Genomic DNA, 18,787 nt, shown 5'->3' with positions numbered 1-18,787 from the left:
TTTGGTGCCACTTGAGATAACAATCAGCTTGTCAATGGCTTGTTGTATATGTTTTAAATATTTAAGCCTAACATTAGTAAAAATATAGCTTAAAAACTTGTTCATAAATGGCGGATAGTTCTCAACTAACACACTAGTTTTTATTATTGAGTTAGACTCAAGTCAAATTCAATGGCTATGTTCATATGTCCAAAGTTGGAAAATTTTCGATTTTCAAGTCAAATTCAGTCATTAAAATGTTTCTCTCAATATCGAATTTTTGTTACAAATGCAAACGAGATTTGATCCAGAGACTGAACACTTCCCAAAAAATGAATTTCAACAATTGAACTTGAAGAAATACAACAGTATATATAATCTGTAAAGAGATAGATATTTGGATTACAATGATGTTTGAAAGTTCCATAGGTTGGAACCAAAATCTACTAACTAGCAAAAAATGTTATTCAACCAAAACTGAATAAGCATATGCAAGTAAAGGTTTATGTATACATGAATGAAAATTATAATTAATTTCTGACTTTTTTTCCCTTTCTTGAACTCCAAGCACTTATTTGCAGTGCAAGAGCAGAACAAAAGTAATGAAAGAATGATACTTTTAGTTGAAAACCAAATTATGACAGGTTTTGTCACAAGGGTAAGCACAGCCTATGGCTTGAACACCGACTCGGTCGAAAAACCAGTTCCCGACAGAATCCGCGATACCCTGCTTGCATAATATAACTTGATTAAAATTACTATAAAAGCAATAGTCGGAAAAGAATACAATAGTCAGATAAGACTTACTTTATTTCCAATATGAGGAGAACCGCGAGCAAACCATGTATCCTGTCTTTCGGATTGACAGTGAGCAAAACACGAATTAATGAATAATCCGTTTTGGCGCGACCATGAGAATCGTCTTGTAACTCTAAGCATCTGGTTTCGAAAACCTATTTCATTTTCATCCAAGATTCATGATGTCATTACCGATAATTAGTTGTAAGTAGTAACCAAACTGAGAAGAATAACCGACGCAAACTAGAAATAGCTACTCTTTGAAACTTATGATTTATTGATTACCTTGTAGAAATTGTATCTGTGGCCAACTGCAGCGTGCGTAGTTTTTTCTGCATTCAAACCAATTCCAACGATAGTCAGCAGACGGTGGAGCTAGACTAGCTTGAATCTGTCGGAAAATTGAAGCAATCAGAAACAGTTAAGAAACTGGCCGATGAATGGCGATGAGACCTTTGAAAATAGTCTCAAAGAAGAGTCCTTATACCTATTCGGAATTCATTGGTAACACAGAATGAGCCTAAGTTTGAATCAACTAAGCATAAGTTATAGCATTATTATTTTATGACGACTAGTCTTTCAGGGCGTGCAGGGCAGACTACAGCACAGAGCCTAAAATTTGTTACCGTTAAACTGTGCTTAAATAGAGCCTCATAAAATGCTGTCACGGTTAAGTCGTGGTTAAATAGGGCATCTATTTGTTTTATCATGGTTAAACCGAGACTAACCTACGTCAGGCCTCCAAAAACGTGAGAGGACTCTGACAAGCGCTATATGTGTATGAAGACTAATTTCATGCCATGGCATATATTATTGTCCATGTTTTTCAGAAGCACGAGTTCGAGGAGATTGAGAAAATTTCAAACCAACTGCAAGTTGAAGAAACTTACCTGCCAAGTATCATAAGCTGCATTGAGAAGAAATAGCGGGGTCCTAACACTCGCGATTAAACGCTGCGGGAAAAAGCACTGAAAATGGAATATAAAAACAGATAGCGAAATAAATGAGATTTTCACAAACTATAATGTTAGTATACAAGTACTAGTTATGAATTTTACAATCTCGAATGAATGAAATAGTCCTTACCAAAATTGGATTGAGGCGACTGGTGCAACTCCTCGGAAGGCTATTATGCACACCGTGTAAGTTGACTACACTTCCAAACAAATTCCTTAAACTACGACGGCCAGATACATCAACGCTGAAATTCGAAACAATTATTTTGTCGTCAAACAAGAATCGAGATATAGATCAGCTTCCGCGAATAATAATGGATTAGAATTGAAAGTTCGTTAGTTATTGTTTACGAGTCAAGGAATAATCCACCATCGCTAAAGCACTTTACTCTAGTGGTTCTTGGAAACAATTCCCGGAACTCATCGCAATGTAGTATAGCTGATAAACCTCCCGCAGAACATCCGGATAGAAGAGCCTGAAAAAGAAAAGAAACATGTATCAAGCAGATTTCAGGAAGGAGATTATTTTTCTTTGGAGTTTTCGGAGACAAACCTGTTTGGCATATCGCATTCCTTTCGACATTAAATCTTCCATTGCAGCCTGCCAAATGCGCTGCCCTCTGAAATACAACCCTGCTGCCTATGGAGCAAAGATAAACTCAGCACATTAATTCAATCACTGAGTGAGTTTTAAGCCGGAAGTCCAGAGTTTGTATTCGTTTTTACCTCATTTTGACTGTCTCCGCTAAACGATGCCCCGTCACAATAACGAACTTTTACTCGATTCCAATTGTAAAAATCTGCAGACAGATTCATCCAAATGAAAAGGTGTTAATTTCAACGTGGTTAATTATGAAAACAAAAGCAATGTTGACGAGTTTAAGATTTATGACCTGGATTTTCCTCGGCTTTGCTGCTCAATATTCCGATAAACGGTATTTGTTTTTCCATAAAATAGGATGAACCGTGCCGCGTTTTCTTACTGTAAATACAGTTTCTGATAGTTCCACACCAGCCTCCTCCCTGTCACCAAAAGAAATTTACATCTAATGTCCAGTCTTAGATGAACAAAGTTCAAAGTTCATGAATCTCGCGAACGATCACATACCTCTAGATGTATCAACCAACTGTTTGATCCTGAACCGTATCCGCGATGGAAGTGGTAAGCCGGTAAAGATCCATCCAGACAAACTACAAGAGAGAATACAAATCAATCACATTGAGCAATTAACTAATAGCTTTTGTCTTTACAGCTGTGAACTGCATGATTCTAAATAGTGAAAGGGCCCATATCAGAAATAAGTCAGCTATATAATCTTGAAAAGTTTGATTTGTAATATGAAAAAAAATGATTCTGCATTGAAAAAAAAAATGATTTTGAGTAAATTGGTTCTCGCTAAAAGTCAGTCGAAGGTAAATTGATTTACTGAGTTGAACATTAAAGTTCAGTATAACAATCACGTTTAGACTCAAAAACTGCAAATCCTAACTTCAAGTAAAATCAATTCTGCAAAGCATAATCAATTCTAATCGAGAGCAACCAAACACATCAGAATCAATTCTCCACATCATATCTCTAGATCTCAACTAAAGGCAACAAATGTGTCAAAATAGATTCTAGAGGTACATAAATGTGTTAGAATTGATTCTAGAATTCATTCTAACTTGAAGAAGCTTCATACATAATTCACATTACATTCAACCTAAAGAACAAAACAACTATCAAAGATAGATGAACAATGAATGCATAAGAAGGGTTACCAGCTCCTTTAGCAGCAGCTCCATTGATAAGAGTAAGACCAACCATCAAAGGTCTATTGTAGAAACCTCTTCCTCTAACAAACTGCATCTCTGTGACATTACCATTCTCTAAACCTTCCACAATCACAAAACCTATGAACACAAACACACATAACACCTTCATGCCAACAAAACTCTTGTTTGTTTGGCACATTGCCATATGTTTTTCACAACAGCAAACAACAAAAGTTACAACAACAACAACAAGACAATGGAAGCTTTAGAAGTAAGAGAAGAAAGAGTATATGTAGGAGGAAAAAAAGTACAAAAAAAAGGACAAAAAAATAAAATAGTAAAAGTGTTAAATTTGAGCAAGGTGAGTCACAAGTTATAAAATGGTAATAATAAATAACAGGGTTTTTGGAGTTGGGTGTAGATTGGTTATTCAATGCAGCAATAAGAGCATGTAATAACTAAACACAGAGAGAGTTAAGAGGGAGAGAGAAGAAAAAGAAAGGAGGGGACTTTTTTCATAAATGCAAATGAAAAAGAGCTTTTGTGGCAAAGTATGCCAAAAAGGTTTTTTTAGAAGAAAATATTATTAATAGGTGTGAAATGAAATTTGTGTTTGGTTATGCTCTTGAAGTGATTTAATAAAGTTGATTTTGATTAGCATGGTAAATGGGCAATGTCCGTCCCGTTGTAAAAGTATGTAAAAAGAGCGGGACAATTAATATTGAGGGTGCGAGTCTAAAATTTTGTCTCGTTTTAAAAAAAAAGTTAGGGTAGAGCGGGATGGAAGGACCCAATGCACTAAATATTTTAAATCTAAAAATGTACAAGTTTAAGTTAATTTTTGTGTCCGTAAAAATTAAAAAAGAAATAGGGCGGGGCGGACGGACACATCAAAAGATGCGGACGTAAAACTTTAATTTGTCTCGTAGAAAAGTGCAGACAAAAGAGACATGTTTTATATTACTTATGTAATAAGTTAGAATATTAGTTTTTCATATAAAGAATTGATTTTGATCCAATCACCAACATGATTCTAGGAATTGATTAGAAAGGTGTAACGAAACATAAACAAAGTATATGGTTGGTGGTGAATGAGAAAGGTTTGGAAAATAGCACCGACATAAAAACGAGGGAGGGAAAGAGAGAGCTGGACCTCACTCTCCGAATGAATCTGAGTGTTGGGGGCCATATGCAGCTGTGTTGTGTTTCTGAAAAATCCAATTTTCTATACATATATGTGACCCACATACTGCGTATCAACTTGTCTTGTTCCTTATACCTTGGTGCTACCGTCACTACATTTAATTCATGTATTTATTTTTTTATGCATAAGATGGCTCCCACCACACCACTTCATGAAAATCGAATCTGTCATAAATATTAAATACTGTCACGGTCTCGTAGTATTGCATATTGTTCAAGGTTATAGTATATCATTCTGTATTTTTTTTGAAGAGTATTAGTGTAGTTTTTTTTTTAATGAGAGGATCGAAACTTTTAGCGAGAGTTAAATTAATGAGTCAATTAACACAACGATTATCTTATCTTTAAACGTATTGGAATTTGATGTCTTTTTTAGAACAAGTCTCCACATTTGTACAATGAAAAGAAACAAGAAAGTTCAATTAGTTAGTCGATCAACACAACAGTTAACTTCTCTTTAAATATGTAGGGATTTGGTGTTAAGATCACTCATATATTTAATGTATTAAGGTTTTGGTTTAATATTGATTGTTTTTGACCTAATGTAAATGTTTTCTTTGTGACTCATCATTGGTATAAGAGTTTCGTTCATATAAGAGATCAATTCCTTGAGTCTAAAGTCTTTTTAACAAAGTGATGTCAAATGATATGTCCCACTAAAGCGTATCTGACGTTATAAGTGTGTCAGCTACAATGCTAATATATGTGGATGAATGAGTTTCGTTTGAGTGAAATACATAAGTGAATGAACTCACATTTGTAGACGAAATTATTAAATATAAGTTCACTTAACTTTAAAAAAATGGTTAAATATTTTATAAATGAGATGACTTTATATACCTAATATCTTAATGTTTTAGATAAATATATTTTTCCATTTAGGAGATAGGTTGATTTTGATCCAATGTAAAAGCTCATTCTCAAGTTTCATCACTTGACGTGTCATTTCAAAGTAAAAACGTTATGAATATGTTGCCCAGAATACACACCACCCCCTAAACTTGCATTTACTTTTAATCATGTCTAAATGAATTTTAGAATGACTTTCTACGATGATTTGGAATATAGGCTCCTACCTAGCTATATATAAACTTAAGTAAACATATCAAATTTAAGCATTTTTTAAATAACATATAAACCTAACAAATGAAAACTTTAACGGAATAAATATCAATATAGATATATTTTAAGATGAAATCAATAATATTTGTTTAACCAACTAAATTTGATGTACAATTATAATATAAAAATAAAAAGTTTAAAATGAGTAACCGTAATGACATGTCAAGTGATGAATCATGAGAATGTTGGAGATCGAAGTAAAATTAAGAAAAGATATAAATAATAAATTTGTAAGTATAATACTATACAATTAAATTATTAGATCCTTATGATATCTATGTCATACATATATTTATCAATTTATCGGATTGTTGAGGAGATTCACATAAAAGTTATCAGAATGTTATCTCATTACACTTAAGAGAGTATTGAGATACATAATATATATATATATATATATATATATATATATATATATATATATATATATATATATATATATATATATATATATATATGAGCAAACCGTGTGCTCCGAAAACTAAGTTAATGTCAATAATCTAAGAATGAAAAAGAGGTAATTACATATAATTTCATTTGATTGATTCTTAACCAGTAGTTAATACTAATTATGTGTGGCTCCTTTATTGTAATTAACGTTAATTATGTGTGGCTCTTTTACGCCTCTGCAAGATGGAGGAGGGGTCTACGACGCCAATCTTGGAAGTGAGAAATTGGTGCATGTTTTGTGACAAAGATTTGGCCAGCAAATCAACAAGTTGATGACGGAGAGGAACATACGAGACTTGAAGTTCTTTCTTGGCAACAAGATCTCAGACAAAATGATAGTCAATTGATAGAGGTTTCATTCTAGTGCGAAATATGGGATTGACACATAAGTAGTTTGTGTTATGGTTCAAAATAGATGCACACAATACACAACGATTAAGGTAAATTTGTACTAATTTTCTCAATGCAACAGTACAAATTTCAAGTATTGTTTCGTAAATGATAAAATGATTGTGGTTCTCCACTTGCAGAAATGTAAGTACAGAGAAATTAAAGGAAGGATCTAGAAAGCATAGTGCTCATAGGGAGAAGAGAATCCAATTATTTCCACTAAATTCCACACCCTCATTACCAATCATTGGGCTACTTAAATGAAATCAGTGGTATATTTTCTGTTGGGAATTTTACTTCTTACTCCACGTCCCAACTCCTGAATTTGAGGATCATATGCCACGTGTTGATTATTCTGTTGTGATTTGTTAACCATTTTGTCCTTATTCATTACATTACTCTCTCCATTAAAATTAACCTTGTCCTTAAGGTTAAAGTTAGGATAATTGGAGGAAAATTCTGACCAATTTTCCCAAGTAGCTTCCGCTGCTGATAAGTTAAACCATTGCACCAACACTTGTGGTACTTCCTTGCCTTGTTGCAGTAACACTCGTGAGTCTAAAATATTCTCGGGACATAGTATTGGGTCAGTTTCAGTGGTAAGTAGAGGAAGAGGCGCATACTGATTGGAGTGATTTCCTTTGCACAACTTCAAGTTAGCAATGTGAAAAACAGGATGGATTTTAGCCGAAGGAGGGAGTAAGACCTTATAAGCCACAACACCAATTCTTTCCAAGATAGGAAATAGACCAAAATATATCAACCCCAGTTTCTGATTTTGGTGTAAGGATAATGAGTGTTGCCGATATGGTTGCAGCTTCACTAAAACCATATCACCCACCTTAAACTCAGCAAATTTCCTCTTGGTGTCAGCATAATGTTTCATGACCTGTTGAGCGCGATGCAGATTAGCCTTAAGCAATTGTATAGTATGATCCCTTTCTGTCAGTAAAGTCTGCAGTGAAGGTGGAACAGGAACAACATTGTCATATTTAAGTAGCATGGGAGGCTCTCTACCATACACAGCTTTAAAAGGTGTCATCCCAATGCTACACTGAAACGGCGAATTATACCAAAACTCGGCCCAGTCAAGTAACTTAGCCCACTTCTGAGGTACCTGGCCAGTGAAACATCTTAAGTACATTTCCAAGCATTCATTGACTGCCTCAGTTTGCTCATCGGATTGCGGATGGTAAGCGGAACTCATCGCCAAAGTAGTACCACTCAACTTGAATAAGTGTTTCCAAAAGGAACTTGTAAACACCTTATCTCTATCAGACACCAAACTCTTGGGAAAACCATGCAATTTCACTACATTGTAAAGAAAGGATTCAACAACTTTAACACTGGTGAAATCAGCTTTCAATGGAGCAAAATGACTGTATTTGGATAGTCGATCTACAACCACCATGATGATGGTAAAGCCATTGGAGGGTGGGAGACCGGTGATAAAGTCCATGGAGACATCCTCCCAAATTTGTGATGGAATAGGCAAAGGCTGCAGCAAGCCGGCAGGAGCTGTAGTAGCGGTCTTAGCTTGTTGACAGACCAAACATTCTGATACAAATAGGCGAATATCTTTAGACATAGAAGACCACCAGAAGTGTGAAGTGATGCGAGATTTGGTGCGAGCAATACCAGTATGGCCACCCAATAAAGAAGAATGGAATTCTTCTAAGATAGCTTGAATGATACTAGGCCCCTGAGGTACTACAATACGGTTCTTCCAATAAAGCATATCTTGTTTCACTTGATACGAGGGGTCAGGGAAAGCACCATGGGTGCATTATAACTTAATCTGATATAAGTTAGTATCCGCATCAACAGCAGTGGATATGAGTGGTAATAGTGGATTAACTGGACCTGATAGAGCCATAAAGAACGAACGAGATAAGGCGTCGGCTGCCACATTTTCTTTGTCGGGTTTGTACTCAATGGTGAAGTCAAGTGAGTAAGATGGGCAGACCAAGTCGGACTATAGACAAGAATATCGTCAAAGAATACGAAAACCGACCTTCTAAGCTGCATTTGAAACACGTGATTCATTAAGCTTTGAAATGAGGCTGGGGCATTAGAGAGTCCAAAGGGGATGACAAGCCACTCATAGAGTCCTTGGTGTGTTCGAAAGGCCGTTTTATGACGATCTTCTGGGGTCACCAAAATTTGGTGATATTCGGAACGTAAATCAAGCTTGGAAAAGTACTATGCTCCACATAGCTCATCAAGTAGTTCATCGACAGTAGGAATAGGAAAGCTGTCCTTGATAGTGATGGGATTCAATGCACGATAATCGGTGTAGAAACGCCACGTACCATCTTTCTTTTTCACTAATAACACAGGTGAAGAGAAAGGGTTGTTACTTGGTTGAATAATGCCTTGCTCTAGCATTTCCGCAACCATCTTCTCTATTTGTGCCTTTTGACTATGTGGATAGCGATAAGGCCTCACTTTGACCGGGTTGCTACCATCTAGCAATGGAATAGTGTGGTCCTGAAACCGCGGTGGTGGTAAGCCCTTTGGTTCGTCAAAGATATCAGAGAAAGTAGTAACAATGGTGGCTAGGTCCAGATGTAATTCAGTTGGTGCACCAGTGGAAGAAGGCTCAATTTTCTAAAACTGAAGTGTAAATGAAGCTTCAATTGAGTGAGTGTTGTGCAATCGCTTAATGTGATGAAACTGAGCATGTCTTAGACCTTTAGGTTGATCACCATAAAGGGTGATAAATGTGTCCTTGACATAAAATTTGATGGACAAAGCATTGTAGTCTGCTATGTGCGGCCCTAATGTCTTTAACCAAGGGGCTCCTAGTACCAGATCCGTGCCAGTGATAGGGAGTAGGTAAACTGGTATGTGAAAAGTATTACCTTGGACATCCACCGGTAAATCAGCAATGTACCCCATGGTAGTTAAAGAATTTCCGTTACCAACCAAAACTGGAAATTGAGCAGTAGATTCAATAGGGGGTTGAAGAAAATTTGCAATTCTAGGTTGCAAAAAATTATCGGAACTTCCACTATCCAATAACACCGTGATAGCCACCCCTTGAATACGCCCTCGGAGACGCGTGGTACCCGTTCCGTGTGACCCATTCAAAGCATGGTGCTTAGAATCGTCAACAATATATGAGTCAGGAATAACAGAATCATTGTTTTCGATGGCCTGTGCAGTGTCATCATCTTCAACTTGAAACAGAAAGTAATGGCGGTTTGGACATTTGTGTGTGGGAGAGAACTTCTCATCACAATAATAGAAGAGCCCCTTCTCTCTGCGAAGTTGCATCTCTGTTCTGGTGATGTTTTTGACTGGATGGGATTTAGGTGGTGGATTGGGTGGTTTGGGGTTAGGTAAAATGGGTACATTATTGGTAGGCTTGGGGTTAGTGTTTGGGCCTGGGTAATGGTAAGGTCTGGAATTGGTGGGGGGTGGGTTCTTGCATGGAGGTGGGTTGTATTTATCCTCAAACAACCTTGCCAGAGCAAAGGCACGAGAAAGGGTGGTTGGTGTTTGGCTTATGACGTCTCGTTTGATTTCTGGCTTGAGCCCACTAACAAAGTAGTCTAGGGTAGCATTTGGACTGAGTCCTTGGGCTCTATTGGCTAAAACAGTGAAAGCAGAGTAAAAGTCAGCAACAATGGATGTTTGGGTAAGTTTGAACAAGGCCAGTCCAGGGGATTCATAAGGGGATGGGCCGAATTCCATCTCTAAGGCCCGAGTAAACATAGCCCACGACTGAAAGGGATGATTACGTGAAATCATCTGAAACCATGGCACTACATCTTTTTCCATGTGTACGGCGACTATGGTAAGGCGGTGAACATCCGGTGTGGCATAATAATCAAAAAATTGTTCAGCGCGAAAGATCCAGTTCATTACCTCTGTTCCGTCGAATCGTGGGAAATCAAGCTTGATGTTCCGGGTCTGAAACGGCTGTTGTGGTGGTGGAGGAACGACGAAGCCCTTGTTGTCGGGGTGTGTGTTGAATGGAGCGAACTCAGTTGATTTTTGACGCGTTCCAAACGGGCTTGGTCCATGAGACGGTGCTGGGTGTATTCGGAGTGACGACGATCCGAATCCTCCAGAAATTGCTGCAAAGTTTTGTTGATCTCAGCGATGGAGTTCTCAAGACCCTTCATACGAGTACCCTCAACCATGGGAGGTCAGCAGCAATTGTTATGGTTCAAAATATATGCACACAATACACAACGATTAAGGTAAATTTGTACTAATTTTCTCAATGCAACAATACAAATTTCAAGTATTGTTTCGTTAATGATAAAAATGATTGTGGTTCTCCACTTGCAGAAATGTAAGTACAGAGAAATTAAAGGAAGGATTTAGAAAGCATAGTGCTCATAGGGAGAATAGAATCCAATTCTTTCCACTAAATTCCACACCCTCATTACCAATCATTGGGCTACTTAAATGAAATCAGTGGTATATTTTCTGTTGGGAATTTTGCTTCTCACTCCGCGTCCCAACTCCTGAATTTGAGGATCATATGCCACATGTTGATTATTTTGTTGTGATTTGTTACCCCTTTTGTCCTTATTCATTACAGTTTGCTTCGATGTTATATGTGAAAATGTTATGCCAAGCTCAGATAGTAACTGCTGTAACCATAATAATTCAATAGTGGTTGAACCAATTGTTCGATATTCAGTCTCTATGGAGCAGCGAGCAACTGTAGATTGTTTCTTGTAGGACCATGAGATTGCATTTGGACCAACATAGACAATGTCGGCACTTGTAGATTTCCTACCAGCAATGTCACCACTCTAATCAGCAACACAAAAGGCGGTGAGACGGACTGTGGTTTTCCGAACTAAATGCAAACCATAAGAGAGAGTATGTTTCAAATAGCGTATAACACACTTTAATGCTTGCATATTTTTTGTTGTGGGAGCTTGCATCTGTTGGGATAGTTTGTGCAACAGATTATGAGATAAGAGGATTTGAGGTGTCCATAGGAGGGCACACGGGTTTGGCATCAAACATGTTTTATTTGTGTAATATGTCTCGGATGTAATGTTGTTGGGAGAGAAAGATGCGTTTTGGAGTAGGAAGTAGCTCAACACCGAGAAAGTGATTGGGATTGTCCATATCTTTGAGTGAAAACTTTGCTTCCAAGGATGTTTTGAAGGCGTGTAGAAAAATGGGAGAGTTACCCGTGAGAAGTATATCATCAACATAGACAAGAAACTAGGCCACAATGTTGTCTTTCTTGTAAATGAACAGGAAATGGTCGAATTTTGATTTGGTAAAACCATAGTTTGCTACAAATGAGTGTAATTTGTTGTACCATGCACTCGGAGCTTGCTTAAGGCCGTAGAGAGACTTGTGAAGTTTGCAAACATAATTTGGGTACGTTTGGTTGACAAAGTCAGGTGGTTATGACATATAGACTTCTTCATTGAGAAATCCATTGAGGAAAGCATTATTAACATCCATTTGCATGAGAGACCACCCCTTAGAAAAAGCAATGCATAACACCATTTTGATTGTTTGTGGTTTGATGACAGGGTTGGACGTGTCCTTGTAGTCAATACCAGAACGTTGATGGAAGCTCTTCGCAACTAAGCATGCTTTGTAGTGTGAAATGGATCCATCTGGATTCCTCTTTAGACGAAACACCCATTTATTTCCAATAACATTGAAATGTGGTTAAGGAAAAACTAGAGACCATGCACCATTACCCATGAGAGAAGTGAATTCATTAGACATAGGTTGCTTCCATTCATTGTATCTTAATGTATGTGTAACACATGTTGGTTCTATAGATGGTGGAAAAGGATATTTGGTGACTGAAAAAAGTTTCTTTGGTTTAAAAATACCAGCTTTTCCATGAGTTATCATGGAATAAGTCTCAACAAAGGGTGCCGAGAGAGACACCTCTGCAACGATTTGAGATGTAGACAATGTATGCTCATGTAATGGGTGAGAGGGTTGGTCATGAGGTTGTGGTTCCAAGGAAGTAAGATTTGGAAAAGGTAGGTTAGATGTCGGCGGTTGTGGTTCCGTAGAGATGTGATTTGGATAGGGTAAGGTCAGTATGTGAGTTATAGTTGTGGTTGGGTTGTGTGGTGTTTGTTGGATAGTTGTAGTAGGTATATATGATGTTAATTGAAGAGTATTGGGGTCTACGGATACAGGTGAAGGAGTTGGTGGACTGTGGGTGTCACGAGAGTAAGGAAAGATGGTTTCAACGAATTGAACATGTCTTGAAACATAGGTTTTGTTGTTTTTAAAAATGTAGTAGATATATGCACTTTGGATCAAGTTGTAGCCAAGGAATATGCATGGTTCATATCATGGTTTGAGTTTATTGATGGTGTAAGGTTTAAGCTAGGGAAAGCATAAGCAACCAAAGGTTTTGAGCTTGGTGTAATTGGGTGAATTTTTTAATAGGACATGATATGGGGTGCTCATATTAAGCACATGTGTTGGAAGACGGTTTATGAGGTAGGAGGCAGTGAAAAATATGAGACCAAAATTATGAAGGGATGGAGGCTTGCTTTAGTAAGGTGACGATGTTTCCTTTCAGATAGACCATTGTGCTCAGGGGTGCGGGGAGGAGTGGTTAAGTTGGATATACCATGATTTTGGAGATAGGTGCGAAGTTTAATGAACTCACCTCCGTTATCGGAGTACAAAGTTTTAATTTTAGTGTTGAATTAGTTTTCCACTAATTTTTGAAAAATGGGAAATAGTAGTGTAACATTTGATTTTAGTTTCATTGGATATAACTCGACATATTTGAAAAAATGGTCCAAGAAAATCATCTATTGAATGAACAGGAGCACAACCTCATACATCAGAGTACACAATTTCTAGAGGATAACTAATAGTGATTGAAGATTTAGAAAAGGGAAGTTTATGGCTCTTGTTAGAAAGACAATCAATACATTTATTTAAGGACCCAGTAAAGGAAATGTTGTTGGTTTTGAGTGCACGTAGGAGAGTTAGTGTGGTTGGATAACCAAGACATTGGTGTCATAGTGGTAGTGTGGTCGAGGCTTGGGCAAGACATGTGTGAGGTTGATGTTGGGAGAGAGTGAGCTTGTACACATTGTCTTCATTCAGTCCGCACATAAGTATCTCCCTTGTGCGTAGATCATTCACCTCGAAATACGGAGGAAAAAATTCAATAGAAACTTTATTAGTTTGACATAATTGAGAGACAAAAATATTATTTTGAGTGATATTAGGAACAAATAGAACATTAGATAAATGGAGAGGTGAAGAAGTAGAGGGAGAGATGGATGTAGAACCAACATGTGTAATGCGTAGAGAATTAACGTTTGAAACTTGAAGATGATCATTGCCATTGTAGTCTCCTTTTATTGACAGATTATGTAAGTCATTGGTGATGTGATGAGATGCACCAGAGTCAAGAAGCCAAAATGGTGGTATGGTGTAGGATGGACCAACAATTTGAGCAGCATAAGCAGATGGATAATGCAATTTATTGGGGAAACCATGTATTTTGTAGCAAGTCCGGGCTGAGTGGCCCGATTTGTTGCAGTATTGATATACCACACTTTGTTTCTTTTTATTGTTTCTAAAATTAGAATTGGGCGCAGATGGGCGACTACGACCAGAGACTTGTCTAGGACTACGTTGAACATGATTAATAGTGATTGGGAACACTTCATTTGTGCGTTCCTCACGCTGTAAAAATAGCTCAAAATCAATTAGATTGTCATATAAATCATGAAACAAGATTGGTTAATCACGAGTATGGATGGATGTCGTGAATTCACGAAAGGTAGGTCCCAAGCCATTAAGTGCGTAGATGACCAAATCGAGATCATCAAGAGGATGTCTGATGAGTGATAACTCATCATCAATGGATTTGATAGACTAAAGGTATGATGAAGCCGAAGATGTTCCTTTTCTGAGATAGCTGATACGCTCTTTCAAGGACATGATTCAAGACCAAGATCGGTGGCTAAATGCTCGTTGGAGAGCAAGTAAAGCTTCACGAGATGTATCTACTGAAGCCATGACTGAGCGAGCTTCGGGATCACAAGAGCAAAATAAACCTATATAAAGGAGCTTGTCTTCACGAATCCACAACGGGTTGTTAGATTAGCGATTTCTTTACCTTCAGATGTGATTGTGGTAGAAGGACGCAGTTTATCACCAGTTTAAAAGCCGTTAAGATCACGTGCAATAAGGAGAAAATAAGTTTATTTGTACCAAGCAGGATAATTAGTGGAGTTGAGTTTTATTGGTAGTTGAGTGTTTGTGTTGAATTCGACAAGGTCTTTTTAAGAGGGAGAGGGTAATGAGGTAAGATGTGTTGTCATAGTTTTTGATCGAAAAAAAAAAGCTATTATGCTAACTATCCGACTGATACCATATAGAAAAATAGAATTATTATAGTTAATGTTAATTATGTGTGACTCCTTTACATAAAAGGTATCATTGATTATGGTGTGTTGATGTCAAGGCATAAGAATATCAACATAAATACAGAGGTACATGGCTAACTCATTCAAATTTTAGTGGAGATCAAGACGAGAAAAATAATTTTGCATGTTGCATATTCATGATTTGAGGAACTCCGATCTCTTTGAGCTCAAGAAAAAAAGCATTGTGGCTTTGTCATCTTAATACGTGGTTGCATCATATGCAATATTTCAAATAGTATGTTTAGAGATGTTGTTCAAATAGCTCAAGATCATGGAACATAAGAAGATGAAGTTGTTTGTCGATAACAAGTCAGCTATCGACCTGGAAAATCATCTTGTGTGTCAGGTCGAAGTAAGCACATAGAAAGGATGTATCATTTTCTTAGGGGTCAAGTAAATAAAGGAAATCTTGAATCTCTGAGTATTGAAAGTCAGAAGTACAACTAGCTGATATACTCATTAAGCCCCTGAAGAAAGTCAAATTTAATGAAAAGCATTGGGATAAGAAGCCTCGAAAATATGAATTAGAAGGTGTGTTAGAAGATTAATTCATTGTTTTGGTAGGAAAGTTGTATTCGACATAATTGTGTTACATAACATAGTTGAAATAAGTTAAGTAGAAGTAAGTTGTGTTCGACGAAGTCGAATACAACATATGGGTCGAAGTGTGTAAACAAATCTACAGACAAAGTGAAATACTACCGTTAATGAATTGTGTTCGGTTACTGACGATGTAAATCAAAATATATCAATGAATAAACTGCAATTTTTACATTAATAAAATTTCCCTCTTTCTCTCTCTTCCCTCCCTCTCTTCTTCTTCATTTTTTTTTAAAACTCTAATTCTTTGGATAACAATTTTTTTATCCATCCATGTAAAATTCATAAATATTTAATGATTTAAATTATATAATAATGGTTTACAATTTATAATTATTGCATGTTCACAAAAATAAAGATATTGTATGATAATAATTTTGTAATTTTTTTCTTCAAAACAAAATATTTAATTGATTTGTGCAAAACAATATGTTATTGGAGTTATGTAATCATCAATAATGTTTGAATTAAGTGGATTAAGTTAAATAATTTATTTATTATATGTATTGTGTAATAATTAGTTTTACAACCATGAAAATTTAAGGGGTACATTTAGCGGTAGGAAGAAATGCTTTGATGTTCATGTTCATATTTACGTCCTGCTAATCTCGTTGGGAGGAACTAAATGCAAATAAATCCCTTGGATATTGATTAGGACTGTTAGTAATTGAATAGAATTGGATATAATCAATTAGACCAATTTAATATTACAAAATACATAAGAATTCATTTAATAAAATTAAAGGAATACCAAAAGAGACTAAGAGAGATAAATGATGGTCATAGCATTATTATCAATCATGGTTACTGAGATGTTTTGTGTCTCTCTTCTTCCTTGAGTGGTATATCTTGAAATGTGGACACAGAGCTTGCAGACACATTTCCATGATTAGGATTAGTAGCTAGATGTTTGAGCAACATTTCCCTATCAAATGAAACATCATTCCTATATTTGTACCATTTTGCACAAAAGAGATAGACAACAAAGTTAATCATACTAAGTATAGCCAAAAACCAATAGAATAGCTCAACATGGTTTTGGTTCAAGTCTCTTCCTTCTAGCCACCCTTTTTTACTCTTTGTAATCTTACTTGTCACTGAGTTTATGAGCTCAACAAAAACAGTGCTCAGGTAGTAACCAATTGATAATGAAAGAAACGAGAAAGAGGTCGAAAGCGAACGCATTCCTTGAGGAGCTTCTTTGTAGAAAAACTCTAATAGTCCGACCAATGTGAACATATCGGCAATACCAAAGATTGCGTAATGGAAAGAAAGCCAAAAGAGGCTAATTTTGTTATTGTGATCGTTGAAATAGTGTTTCCGTTTCACTTCGACTAATCCTGCTATGATCATTGAGATTGCTGATAAAACTAGTCCAACACCGACTCTTTGTAGTTCGGTGATTCCATTTGGATGACCGGTGAACTTGCGAACTATTGGTACAAATGCGAATTCGTAAACTGGTATCAAAAGGGTCATGAATACTAGCGGGATCACAGGTATTGACGCAGCTGGAATGTTGAAGGTGCCAATAAATGTGTTCATGAAGGTTCCTTGTTGGACTGAAAAGGTTTGAAGTTGGGCTAAACATGTGTTCATGATGATTGTACTTAGAAGTATAGGCATCATTCTTGTTAGAATCTTAACTTCTTCTACTTGTGTCACTGTGCATACTTTCCATTTTATTGCTTCTTTGGCTTCTGGTAGAATGGCAGCTTTGTCTAGAACCCTGTTTGTGTACAAAACTACATGTAAAAGAGATGTATATGATTGAATTGTATATGTTCATATACACTAACAATCTCATGACCACATGCAGCGAATTGATGTGATAAAGTACCAGGACCGTCTTTGAAGACGTGCAAGGCGGATTGCCGCACAGGATATAAAACTTGTCACGGTTTAACTATAGTTAAATAGGGTTCATAAAATATGTGTCACTGTTAAACCCGTAGTTAAATAGAGTTTGTCATGGTTGTAACGTCTCTAACCTACACAAGATTTTCAAAAACTTAAGAAGGCCATATAAACTATATTGGTATGCTAATGGTATACTATTGAATTTAAAGGCAATCATAGAAATAGCTACGACTAATCCAACCTGAATTGGGTAGTGTGAGGGATGAGTTTTTTCTTCAAAGAAGACTTATGACTCTCTATTTCATACAACTCTTCAGAATTATCAGGTACTTTCACCCTCCAATTCTTGACTGCGACGACCAGCACCTACAATAACAATTGCGAAATAAATAGTAATATGAAGTACTTACATAGACACGAACACATGACACGACACGACACTGATACTCCCTCCTAAACATTTGGAGATGAAGGAAGAAAATGATACCTGTAAAATACTCAACAATGGACTCTCCCCTGGAATCCGAGTACGATAAAATCTCTTTCCAGCCACAATGCAAACAATGGCAGCAGAAGAGCATGAGAGTGATATAAGAAAACCTTTGTACCAATCAAATTCTGTGCTAACATAAACAACAAAGGTAACACCTAAACTAGCTCCAATTGTAATACTAAACAGAAACCAATTGAAGAAGCTAGCAAGTTGGACGCGTTCCTTCGGATTCTTATCATCGAATTGATCACCTCCTAAAGCAGGTACACAGCCTCTGATTCCACCACCACCAAGTGCAAGCAAGTATATCGAAGCATAGAAGAGCCAAGCTTTTCTACCATGCAAACAACTCTCTTCTCCGCATAATTCTGGTTGAAGCTTCTCGTCGCGTGATTGAATCACAAGTAAGGCATATCCCTATAAATCAATAACACAAACACCATGCATGCAAATTAAATTGAATAACTTCATACCAAATTCTGAACCTTCATCAAGTTTTCAATTATCATTAAGAAATTCTTTACCAATAACTGAATAATTCCGAAGAGAATGCAAGTGTTGAGACGATTCATATATGTATCAGAGATGAATCCTCCAACAACTGTTAGCAAGAAAGTAGTTCCTAAAAAGTTTGTGGTAGTGGTTGAAGAGCCAGAGGAGTCAAAATGCATCACAAACAAGAAATATAACACCAAACTTGCCATGTTTGCTACAAATCCTATGTTGTCTAGTAACATCATTCCTGTCATAAATATTTTATAAAATTG

The 18,787-nt window shown here is 36.7% G+C and overlaps 2 protein-coding genes across 3 annotated transcripts in view; both read right to left on the bottom strand.

Annotated features, from left to right (window-relative positions):
• Nucleotides 1–301: 301 nt before the first annotated feature.
• Nucleotides 302–4,069, bottom strand: LOC127138754 (pectin acetylesterase 10). 2 transcript variants are annotated; one of them, XM_051065263.1, is made up of 11 exons: nucleotides 3,495–4,068; nucleotides 2,842–2,924; nucleotides 2,627–2,756; nucleotides 2,460–2,533; nucleotides 2,287–2,373; nucleotides 2,085–2,209; nucleotides 1,864–1,978; nucleotides 1,668–1,745; nucleotides 1,063–1,168; nucleotides 787–932; nucleotides 302–706 (listed from the first exon to the last, which is right to left on the bottom strand). In XM_051065263.1, exons 1-11 carry the CDS (start codon nucleotides 3,691–3,693, stop codon nucleotides 599–601), a joined length of 1,251 nt encoding a protein of 416 aa, XP_050921220.1. In that variant the 5' UTR covers nucleotides 3,694–4,068; the 3' UTR covers nucleotides 302–598. The 2 variants fall into 2 exon arrangements, with proteins under 2 accessions (XP_050921220.1, XP_050921221.1); XM_051065264.1 differs by lacking the exon at nucleotides 302–706 and having other exon boundaries at nucleotides 788–932; nucleotides 1,063–1,109; nucleotides 3,495–4,069.
• A 12,249-nt stretch (nucleotides 4,070–16,318) lies between these two features.
• The window catches only part of LOC127135902 (protein NRT1/ PTR FAMILY 4.5), a 57,882-nt gene continuing 55,413 nt past the window's right edge, over nucleotides 16,319–18,787 (bottom strand). Inside the window, exons 3-6 of the mRNA XM_051062527.1 lie at nucleotides 18,545–18,762; nucleotides 18,015–18,437; nucleotides 17,769–17,893; nucleotides 16,319–17,396 (exon numbers count right to left, since the gene is read on the bottom strand). Of these exons, the coding sequence (XP_050918484.1) occupies nucleotides 16,472–17,396; nucleotides 17,769–17,893; nucleotides 18,015–18,437; nucleotides 18,545–18,762 (1,691 nt within the window). The 3' untranslated portion in view covers nucleotides 16,319–16,471. The remainder of the gene's footprint in view (nucleotides 17,397–17,768; nucleotides 17,894–18,014; nucleotides 18,438–18,544; nucleotides 18,763–18,787) is intronic.

Source organism: Lathyrus oleraceus, chromosome 4, assembly GCF_024323335.1.
Source record: "Lathyrus oleraceus cultivar Zhongwan6 chromosome 4, CAAS_Psat_ZW6_1.0, whole genome shotgun sequence".
In the NCBI taxonomy this organism is placed as follows: domain Eukaryota; kingdom Viridiplantae; phylum Streptophyta; class Magnoliopsida; order Fabales; family Fabaceae; genus Lathyrus; species Lathyrus oleraceus.
Note: the sequence above shows the minus strand (reverse complement) of the source record. Positions and strands in the feature narration are given on the sequence as shown.